General features: G+C 47.0%; 1 protein-coding gene across 2 annotated transcripts in view; it reads right to left on the bottom strand.

The window, feature by feature from the left end:
- The window catches only part of DOC2A (double C2 domain alpha), a 132999-nt gene that overhangs the window by 4232 nt on the left and 116547 nt on the right, over positions 1-12220 (bottom strand). For both annotated transcript variants that reach the window (XM_083152386.1, XM_083152387.1), the window contains 2 exons: positions 4232-4313; positions 1034-1130 (listed from right to left, as the gene is read on the bottom strand). In XM_083152386.1, coding sequence (XP_083008512.1) covers positions 1034-1130; positions 4232-4313 — 179 coding nt within the window. The remainder of the gene's footprint in view (positions 1-1033; positions 1131-4231; positions 4314-12220) is intronic.

Genomic DNA, 12220 nt, shown 5'->3' with positions numbered 1-12220 from the left:
CACCACCCACAATGGTGACATCTACAGCTGAAAAAACAGACATCATGGGTCTCATTTACTAAGATTTACTACGCATACATTTAAGTGCAGTGGGCCTCATTCAGACCGGACCGAACCAAACCGACTGTAGTATGCGGGTTGGTCAACGTTTTTATACTGTGCATGTGTACACCCTGCCCCTATTTAATCATACTCTCCTCTCCATAGGCGAAACTGGGGGTGCACTGGACCACCCGTTCGCCCAGAACATAGTTTATTATTTTTATTACCATCCAGGAACAGCTCCAGGTCATTCTGCATTTGTACATTAGCTTCCCTGTTCTCCCCCTCCCCAGGATACACTGGCAATGAAACTGCACACGAGCGAGATTTCATCACGTCCTCGTTGTCATGTGACTCACGTCACCCATGTGTCCATCAAAGGCTATCTTCTCCGCCTCCCCCGCCCTTGCTGGACACTGCACCGCCCGCCCACCATTCCAGGCCGCCACCCGCCATTCTTGGCCAACGACCCCATAGTTGGGTGTGTGTCTCTGATATTGGTGTGTTAATGTCAGGGTGAATATTTATATAAAAATATCTGAAATATAGAACTGGGACCACCCGTTACCAACTTTCTAGTTTCGCCAATGCACATCTCCATTGACCCGACGCTCGGCCATTATCTGAAGGTTGCGTGCATGTACAATAAAGATGTCCAGGGGAACGCGGGGTGGGTGCCATGTTCCCGCAGACTCTTGTACAATGCTGCTACACTGCCATATAGGAGGGAGGCTAATTGGAGCCTGGACAAGGGCCCCCTACTCTCTGAAACTGCCCCTGGACCCAGTGTAAGTAAATTGGCCTTCAGCAGAGATATAAGTGACTCGCTGTGGCAGAGATTGTGTATTTGACAGACGAGTCATGGGGACCAACAACACTGCTTAAAGACAGAGGCATCTTCTTATATAGCACATGGTGTAGTGTAGCAGACGGCGCACATATGTGTCTCACACAGAGTTCGTGGACTGGGATTGTACATTAATTCTCTCACCTATGAAGTCATTGGATTTGCCCAGGTCATAATCCCACACGGTCACCTCCAGGCTCCTCTTCTGCAGCTCGTGGATAGCGATTTTGTAGAAGAATTCCTGAGCAATGAGAGAGGAGAAGACTTAACCCCCCACCAACATCGTGTGTGTGCAGCATCACTCCGCCAACTGGGATTCACCAGAGAGCGGCCACATCAAGCTGTGTGACTGCGTGGACTGCGTGGTACCGGGGGGAAGAGACTACGGGGATGTACAGACTGTTGGTGTCATCTTCTGTGTATGGCTGGATAGTTTTAGTGGCCTGGGGGCTCAGCGTAATTTCACACCGGCCGAACAGCCCGGCGGGTGTGAAACTCACCACAGCCATTTGCTCCCAGGCATGCCCAAACCCCGACCATCAGGGACGAGGCCGAATTCTGCTCGCTACAAACGGTCACTGACAGTCACTAGGTAGACATTGTCAAAAGTCTGACATGCATTAAGTCGGCAGTGACGAAATAGGTTGACACTCGAAAAAGTCGACATGAGTTTTTCAGGTTTTCTTTTTGTGTCAATGTTGACACCTGAACAAGTGAACACGAGTCCTCGTGGATGATAAAGCATGAAAAGTCCTCCCCAAAAAAGGAAAAAATAGTGAAAAAACGCACGTTGACCTTTTGTCAATGTCGACATTTTGGTGTCGGCCCATTGACTGTCTACCTACAGATAATATGTCATTTGGAATTTTTTAACCAGGCAAAGGTTTGCTGGGCGGAAAACTTTACCCATTTCCTAGCTTGGGTGGCTGAAAATAACCACCGGAGTTTCAAGACCTCCCAGCAGGTCACATGTTCCAGGTCACAATGGTGATGAACTGTGATTGGCTGGTGGATGTTTTGCCACATAACTCCGAACCGAAGCAATCGATTATGACACCAATTTACTTCTGCACATCTATGGCTCTGGAGCTTTTATGTTGTATAAGATGTGACGTAATTATAGAAATAGATCTTATAAAAATCACCCGTATGCTATTAATATATAGATGTTAGTCAACTTGTCAACAAGGTGATAAAACCGTGCCTAAAATAGTGCTTACGCCAACATGATAAACCGCAAAGTGTGAAATATCGAAATAAAGGGTGACATTTATTGGGATGCGAATTTTGTGTTTTTTTTTGTGATTTTAGTAAAAAAAAAAAAGTAGAATTTGCACTTTTTCCAAAATCGACAATTTAATGGGATGTGAATTGCGATATAATCGCACTTTTTGCCGCGAATTCGCACATTCTGAACTTGCAATTTTTTCAACACACTTCAATACGCATCCAGATGTTTTCCCATTATAAAGTATACAATTTGCAAATTTATTGGGATGTGATTTGGGGAAAATGTTTCCAAAATTCGCCACACAGACAGACTGGGTTGTGGTAGGCGATTTTGACAGAACCGGGCACAGATCAGTGCGATCTGTGCATGGTTCTGTCCAAAAATGTGTAAGATAAAAAAAACTGGCAAAAAAATAAACAAAACGTGTGGGGTCCCCCCCTCCTGAGCATAACCAGCCCCAGGCTCAACCAGCCAGCAGGGTAATGCCATATCTGGGGGAATTTTTTTAATACAAGTCCCCCTGGCCAAAGCATTTACCCCTGACCGGTCAGCATGGAAGGGGTCCTGGGGAAGTGGGGACCCCCCCCCCCCCAATGAAGGGTTCCCCCCTCCAGAATTTACCTGAACCTTGGGCATTGGGCATCGGGCTGATAAATGTGTAAAAATAGAAAGAACTATTGTGTATTGCTGTGGAACTATGAGACCCAGCAAGCCTCCCCACATGCAGGGACCTTGGATGCGCAACATTTTCCTGACTAAAAATCACACCATATCGCATTTATTTGCCGCAAATTCGCATCTTACTAAATATTGCTTCCTATTAAATGTCACCCAAAAACTCTAATCTTGACCGTTTTTCTGTCTCTGACTTTTCACAAGTCCGTATATATTGGGAATATAAATTAGAAAACAAAAATCATAACATGCTATTTCCCATACTCAAATGTCTCATAACATCGTTTGGAATGCTCTTATTTTATACCAAGGGTATTAGCCGGACCATATGTTGCACAGAAAACATACCCACAAGCACGATATTTTTCACACAGGGACAAATGGTTAAAAATAGCAGTATATCAACAAGGCTGCTGATAAGTCGGACGTAGATGAAACGCGTTGGACAGCTCTGCCACTTTGACTCCAGCGATTGGTCAGATAAGTGCTACATTGACTTGCTTCTTGTACGTTTGATACTTATCAGTAGCTTGCTGGTATATTGTTGTGCTCTTTTTAACCATTTATCTCTTTGCCAAATATAGTGTTTTTGTTTTCAAGATAAAATACAGCGCAGTAGGTATGTTATCTGCCAAATATACACTCCAACTAATACCTTTGCAATAAAATAAGAGTATTACAAGACTATTTTACAAAACATTTGGGTATTGATGATGTACTGTATGATAGATTTGTTTTCTATTTCATAATCTAAATCTATACGGAAGTGAAAAATCCAAAGACAAATAATTTTTTGACCTTTATTAGGTGCTGTTTTTATCACCTTGTGTAAATTTATATTTATTGTGGGGTTACTGCCACACAATCTTGAATTTACATCACCTAGTTTATGGTTTATTAAAGTGATATTAGCACCAGACGCCAGGTTTAATATTTTAGCACTACTCTTAGTAAATGTGTATTTTATCCCTGGAAACCTAACATCGATTTGGAGCGATCTTCATTGATTTGAAATCTATGAAAAACATTTTGGGAAAAATCCCCCACCCCCGGAATGCAGAGACTTAGGATGCCGCTGATACCTAGGATGCCACCAGGTCTTTCACCTCTAGCATGTAAACAATTTAATTTGAAAAATTTAATTTAAAAAAAATATTACAATGCATGTGAGAAAATCCAACTCGCTTCTCTATGGTATGGATTCTCCTAGCAGGTGCCCCAAGATGGAATATAGCTGCAAACATAGCAGAAACAGAAAGAACGTCCTACTGGTAAGGTAAGCAGATGGCAGAACACCAGGGAGTGCCAGTAGAATTAATTGTCCCCTCTCCTCTAGTGATCCAGAACTCTGCTCAGTTATTATATTGGAGCTGGGACATGTGCTTATACAGGAAACCTGCTACAGTATACAGTATGTTCTCTGTATGTTCTTTTACCTCATTAAATTCTGGATTCAGCGTCTTCTTCTTTACAGCAGTTTTGTGCTTGGACTTTTTCTCGACATCCGGCTTCAGATAACTGTGGAAAGAGCGGGGGATGGTGAGATTTAGGTATAAGGTGAGTCTGAGAGAACCGGTGCACACATAAGTCCATCTAGGCTGCCCCAATGGTGCCATGTACTGCCTCAGACATATATTCACACGATAGGAAGCTGGTTCCATGCATTATATACATGACTCAAGTTCTGGAAAGTCTCAGCAACATCACAATGACTAAATAGTATACCCGCGGTATGTGTGATGTGAAAGCGTTCTAGATAATAACAAAGGCTGAAAGCGTTCTAGACACTGTCACATCACTAAGGGGCTTATTTATCAATGATTACAATATTACCGCCCAGGATCGCATTGTAAAATGCCAACCTAACAGTGGGATGTATCATCCCCGCTCGCAGGGTCAGGGCTCCGAAAGGAGCCTGTTCCTGCAATGTGCTGAGCCAGGGGGTCTGCGCGTGCGCGGTTAGCACTGACCCCCCTGCCGACACTGCTGAGGGGCTACAATGGGCTACCACCATCTCAGAATGGCAGCAGCCCAGGGATGCGATGCGCTGCTGCCCGATGTTGATACATCGGGCAGCTTCGCATCCGCCATAGAAGCCTATGTGCAGGAGGGATCACTGCAGGGATCAGTGATTCCTGCTGTGGTCCCTCCTGATTCATTCGGGGGATACTTTAATATTTGTGGCTAACCCCCGAAAACACCTGATTTAGACCCGCACATATGCAGGGGGAGATTCTCTAAGAATCTCCACCCCCCTTCGCCGCCCATCGCATACTTAATTATCGCATATGTTCTAACATATGCGATAATTATAGCAAAGGACAGCTCTTGCGTTAAGAGCTGTCCTTTGCGGTGAGAGTCGCCGGGTCCCAGCAGGTTCCGGCGGCTCCCCCCTCCCTCACACACCCGGCGCTGCTGCTGCTGCTGCTGCTGCGCCGGGCTCTCCTCCTCCCTGCACCCGGAAGAGGATCAGTGCAGGGAGGAGGTCACAGGTCCGGGCAGCACTGCGCTGTGCTGCCCGGACACAGGTGAGGGGAGAGGGGGCGATGCGCGGCGGCGGGGGGTCGGCGCGGGGCGGCGGAGGGATGCGGTAGAAGCCCATTGGCTTCTATGGGGCATCGCCAGATTTTTCTGGCGATGCCCCCCGCCGCGTTAACCCGGCGGGGGATGCTTACAGCATCCCAAAATGCGGTAAAAACCCCGATAACGGGGTTTTTACCGCATTCCTTGTTTAGATAATCTCCCCCAGAATGATAAATGTGTCCCTAAAACGCTACTGATAGCACACATTGGCCCTTATTCAGATCTGATCGCAGTACAAATTTGTTCTCAAAATGGGCAAAACCAGGTGCACTGCAGGTGGGGCAGATGTAACATGTGCAGAGAGAGTTAGATTTGGGAGGGGTGTGTTAAAAATTAAATCTAAATTGCAGTGTAAAAATAATTCAGCCAGTATTTACCATGCACAGAAAAACGATGTTACATCTGCCCCCCACATGGTTTTGCCCATTTTGAGAACAAATTTGTCCTGCGATCAGATCTGAATGAGGGCCAGTGTCTCTATGAGCCTGATTCAGACTTGTTTGCTAGTGTACACTCGCAGCCTAGCGAACAGGTCAGCTCCGCCCCATGGAATGCCCGCCCCCCCCTGCCGCCAGCACCGCCCACAGCCCCTCGCTAGGAGAACACACCCCCTTACATTCGGACGACGGGGAGAGAATTCACTCGATGGTCACCAACCATCGGATGATTTCTCTCCCCTTCGGGGATAAGTCAGTCTAACCTGACAGTTACTGGTACTGGAGATGGGCGAATAGGGGGCGGGTGCGGGTGGGGCATGAACCCACCTTTGCCCGGCGTTGTCATGTGGGCACCTATAAAACACTAGGCGTTCCCCTGCTCCCACCCCATGTCCACCTCCACCTCTGAAGCAAACGGCCCGGGATTCGCTCCTGGGGTTCGCACATGCGCATAAACCGACGAGGAATTCCGGCCCGAATGAACAGGTCTGAATCGGCCCCAATGTTATGTAACTCCAGCAGGACATGTATGACACACATACAGCCGGGAGGGAGACCACTACCGGACAACAGGCCATATGACGACACATGGATACTGATGACATGCATTATGTTTGTGTGGTTATAGATGATATGCATTGTCTAGGTCGACATCTACGAATGATCGATACACCCTACGTCGACCCACAGAAAGTCGACACAAGCTTTAGGGTGACATGGCCATGGTTGACACGAATAAGGTCAACAGAGGTTTTTCACATTTTTTTAAAGTAGGAAAAGAAGGAGCTGATTGGCTGATACTTGATCTCTCTCCACTTTATCACTTATTGACGCTTAGTACATCTGCCCCCTATGTCCAAAGGGGAGTGTCATTTTTTTATGCTGTTAAGATGTACTAAGTCTTGAAATGTGATAAAGTGGAGAGTGAGAAACGGCCCATCAGTCAGCTCCTAACTGTAAATGTTCAACCCTGGCCCGTGGCATGGCAGTTGGGAGCTGATTGGCTAGTACTTTCTCCACTTTATCCCATTACAAGGCTAAGTACATGTCAGCCAGTGTGGTATAAGACACTCCCCCCCCCCCCCACACACACATTATCCGTCCTGTGTAACCCAGTTCCCCGCTATTGCATCCCCTCCTAATCTACCCAGCGCTCTGTGACACAATCTGTTCAGGCCCTGTCAGCGTCTGAGCCCCCACCACACGATGGTAATCCCACCCAAGCCTCCGCTCTCCTGCCTGGAGCACATCTGCCTCTCTCTCTGTGGTGGGGTCTCCAGAGATCAGCGAACCCCCCCCCCCTTCATTTATCACCCATCCTAAAAATAAACCATCTCTCCCGGGAACCTGCGTCTCCCTGTAACATGCCTGGCAGATCAGTATAAGTCATACAGGCTGCAGACCAGTGCAGACCGCGCACAGAGCCTCATTGTCTGCTGCAGAACCGTCGCTGCTGTAGATACACAGAGACGTGTTATTGTGACTCTGCACCTTCATATGTGCCAGCCATGCAGACGTAGCAACACACGGATGCACATGTGTAACTGAGAATCCACGCCAAATAAGGGATGACCCATTTAGCATTGATCCCTGTAGTTTCTTGAATGAGTTTCCAACCAGTTGCATCTGGCGGGGAGGGGGGGGGGCTGCTTTGTATCGCAGGCACACATTATACGCAGGTATATATTACACAGCGGCCGGGGTAATCCTTATCTCCCACATGGGGCTGCGCGCTTATTAACATGAACTCATTTCCAGGTGATTACACCGGGTCATATCTGCTTATACAGGGATGCATGGCTGCGGGGCCTAGGCACGGCTAGGAGATGCTGGATGCTGCTCGGAGCCGCCGGTATATTATTAAACCTTCAGCAGCAATGTCACACTGTTATATCCGGCATTAGGAGGGGATCAATATTCCCTTTGCTCTGCAATCCAAAATCAGAATTCATAAGAGCTGGGTTTCCGCGACACAGAGGTGAATTATTAATGTCTAATGGTGTGAAACCCAGCGTGGCGGATGTAACCGCTGCCAGCGGTTCTATAGATGGGGCGTGCCCCCTCCCAAATAGAAACCTGTCCGAAAATCTTCCAAGCGGCACCTTCTTGTTATATTTAATATAAATGAGGCCCATGGTCTCTGAACCCGCCCATAACAGTGATTATTCTGGGCCTCAGAGACGCACACTTATGTGGTGCACCAACATGAGGCGCTGAGGGGACACTGATAAATGTGACACAAAGGAAACATGACTCATGGAGCTGAGGGGACTCTAATGACTGTGACGCACAGGGTGCTGAGGGGACTGTAATGACTGTGACACATGGGGAGCTGAGGAGACCGTAATGACTATGATGCACAGGGAGCTGAGGAGACCGTAATGACTGTGATGCACGGGGAACTTAGGGGACTGTAATGACTGTGATGCACGGGGAGATGAGGGGACTGTAATGATTGTGACGCATGGGGAGCTGAGGGGACTGTAATGAATGTCACGCATGGGGAGCTGAGGAGACCGTAATGACTGTGATGCACGGGGAGCTGAGGAGACCGTAATGACTGTGATGCACGGGGAGCTGAGGAGACCGTAATGACTGTGATGCACGGGGAGCTTAGGGGACTGTAATGACTGTGACGCACAGGATGCTGAGGGGACTGTAATGACTGTGACACATGGGGAGCTGAGGAGACCGTAATGACTGTGATGCACGGGGAGCTTAGGGGACTGTAATGACTGTGACGCACAGGATGCTGAGAGGACTGTAATGACTGTGACACGTGGGGAGCTGAGGAGACCGTAATGACTGTGACGCACAGGATGCTGAGGGGACTGTAATGACCGTGATGCTGGGGAGCTTAGGGGACTGTAATGATTGTGACACATGGGGAGCTGAGGGGACTGTAATGACTGTGTTGCACAGATGCTGAGAGGACTGTGAAGCACGGGGAGCTGAGGGGACTGTAATGACTGTGACGCATGGGGAGCTGAGGGAACTGTAATGACTGTGACGCACGGGGAGCTGAGGGGACTGTAATGACTGACGCACGGGGAGCTGAGAGGACTGTAATGACTGTGAAGCACGGATTTAAAGCAGCATTTTAATATACCGTCATACCCAGGATTTGAACACATGACCCTCCATATTGCAGTCAGAAACCTTTCTCATGGAACTACTGTACTTGCACCGGTATGTGAAGAATGAGAGTACTGCGAAATGTGTGCCTTAAATATTAAATTAAAGAGCGTGCGACTGAAGATGCTTAGGGGGGAGATGGGGACGGCAAGGTGATCCCGAGGATAAAATATATGAAAGTAAGAAATGAGACGGATTGAAATCGAAATTAGGCAGGCGCTGCAGAACAGAACCCCCTGCCTTGTGGAGGCACATGTTGCACCACCCTGTTTACGGCCTATATACTCTATGATAATATAACACAATAATAATATCTGAACCATTAGTAATATAACGGTCACATTGCTGGTACCACCAAATGGCAACGGGGTCCAGACTGCAGATAAATAACCATTTGCTTAAAACCTGCTGAAGTCAAAGCCACAATTGGACAGAGCCACAATGAGAGAGAGAGAGAGAGAGAGATCGCGCTACACTGGTCTCCCAGCCATTCCAAGCTATGAAGATTACTCACAAAGGACGTTCAATAAGAGCCTGGGAGAGGGGGATCCAAAGTCTACAATTAAATTCATGAGTCACCCACTAATACTACGTTCCCCTAGATGCAGATACGCAGCAGTCACCTTATATGGCATTGATCTGGTGACAGCGCTGATTGTATACTGGTCACTGGGTGTAATAAGTGAGGTCTAGCAGCACGGAACCAGCCAGTGGCGTGCGGTTGGGTGAGGCACAGCCTCTCCTGCCATACTAACGTATATGCTGGAGTTTTGAGTTTATAAAGTATGTCAAAAATACAAAGAATATATAAAAAAAAATCTTATTTTTATTATTCCAATAATTTTTTATAATTTCCAAACTCTGGAGTAAAAAGTCTATCGTTATTAAAACTCAGCGAATCTCCAGCAGTATATACTGCTGCACCTGTGTATAATGCCCACACGTACCCCATGGCTCATAAAATGTGTGCAAATCTGGCTCTGGTACGTGCCAGGGACACCTCAGCCATTTGATCCACCACACATCCCTGCTCTCTGCCAGTCCTACCAGGGTGGTGACGTAGGTGACAAGCCTTTAGCCGATGCACCGTCACCCAGAGAGAGTCATCAGTGGCGTAACTATGCCTCCGCAGCCCCCGCCGTGGCGGGGAGGCGCAGCGTAACTATGGGTGCCGGGGGGGCTGCGGTGCTATATTTACCCGCTGCGCTGCTGCCCGGCCGCATCTGCGGTCACTGTCCCGTCACTCGCTCCCGGCGCCGGCTCCTGCTGATAATGAAAACTGACACTTAGAAAATGGCTGCCCCCGTATTGCAGACAGTTTTGGCAGCCATTTTCTAAGAGTCACTTTTCATTATCAGAAGGCGCGGGGAGACTGGACGGGACAGTGACCGCAGATGCGGCTCTGTCAGGTATGGGCATGGGGAGGGGTGCCGAGGGGAGGGAGAGAGAGAGGGGGCGCCGAAAAAGTTTGGCGGGGGGGCGCAAAATATATAGTTACGCCACTGAGAGTCATCAAGGTTGCGGAGTGTGTCACTTTGTATATATGTATATACTGTATGTGTGTGTTTTTATTTATAATATTTATACAATGTCTAACATTTGAATCATAGAACAGAGAGATAGGGGTGTGTCACTTTCCAGCGAAGCAGCCTGACGGCATCTACCACCAAAGGCGCCCATACATGTTGCGATTGCACTGCACAATGCTATGTGATGCGATGTGCGCTCCAGCAGGCATCGCATCACACAGTACAAAAAGTATGTGCTGCACATACTTTTTATACTGTGCACGATTCGCATTGCAGGCAAAGCGCATGCGTTGCGATCCAGCCCATAACGGGTGCGACCATCGCACCGCGTATGGGCACCTTCAGGAAGGTCACCACCTTCAACAAGTTACAATGTAAAACAGAAAATAGTGGGATACACACCGGCGCTGTGATGTATATTATAAACGGTTATAGGAACTCCCCCGGCGTGATAAATGTTGAGATAAGTCCCCCGATGGGGGTTCAATCTTCACTCCAAGTTTCTCAAGTTGGCATTGTCATGAAAGGGAAAGAAATATACCAATTGTGTAGTAGGTTCACAACTTATTTAAACAACTAGATTCCTTCCCCTTCAAGATAAATCAAAGGTGGTTCTTAAATAGTGAATTAATGCGTGCCCCACTCACTTTGCTACATGGGGCTTAATTCCCATAAAGGTATCTTTTTAAAGTGCAGAAATAGTACCCTCACTCACAAGATATAAAGCATAATGAAGCCTGTAAAGGTATCTTTGTATAAGGTGGGACCCAGAATGATGCGCACCCTGAAACTCACTCAATCAATGCGAGAAGGACTCCCATAAAGGTATCTTTCAGATGGACGAGACGGATTTTCTTAAAAACAGGCTTTTATTGGAGAACACCTCCAAAAGAACATACATACAGAAACAATTTTTATACAAAAATGGGTAAGTCACCCTATTAATGGATGCAGGAAAAGTGCCTGAAGTAGCACCAATGAAAGAATTTCACAACCTTAATATGGAGTGCCGGATTTTCCGTAGGGTTCCACCTAGGGTTGACCCCTTGAAAAATAAATCTTTTTGGTCCGAAATGTGTCTGTCCAAGCATAGGAAGTCCCCTATTTTTTGGCTATTACATCATTAGGAACCACTTGAAGACCACACCAAACACCGGGAACCCTATGGAAAATCCGGCACTCCATATTCAGGTTGTGAAATTCTTTCATTGGTGCTACTTCAGGCACTTTTCCTGCATCCATTAATAGGGTGACTTACCCATTTTTGTATAAAAATTGTTTCTGTATGTATGTTCTTTTGGAGGTGTTCTCCAATAAAAGCCTGTTCTTAAGAAAATCCGCCTCGTCCATCTGAAAGATACCTTTATGGGAGTCCTTCTCGCATTGATTGAGTGAGTTTCAGGGTGCGCATCATTCTGGGTCCCACCTTATACAAAGATACCTTTACAGGCTTCATTATGCTTTATATCTTGTGAGTGATGGTACGATTTCTGCACTTTAAAAAGATACCTTTATGGGAATTAATCCCCATGTAGCAAAGTGAGTGGGGCACACATTAATGCACTATTTAAGAACCACCTTTGTTTTATCTTGAAGGGGAAGGAATCTAGTTGTTTAAATAAGTTGTGAACCTACTACACTATTGGTATATTTCTTTCCCTTTCATGACAATGCCAACTTGAGAAACTTGGAGTGAAGATTGAACCCCCATCGGGGGACTTATCTCAACATTCATCACGCC

The sequence above is a fragment of the Crinia signifera genome, chromosome 7 (assembly GCF_055691185.1).
Source record: "Crinia signifera chromosome 7, ASM5569118v1, whole genome shotgun sequence".
Lineage (NCBI taxonomy): Eukaryota > Metazoa > Chordata > Amphibia > Anura > Myobatrachidae > Crinia > Crinia signifera.
This window is presented reverse-complemented; position numbering and strand designations above follow the sequence as displayed.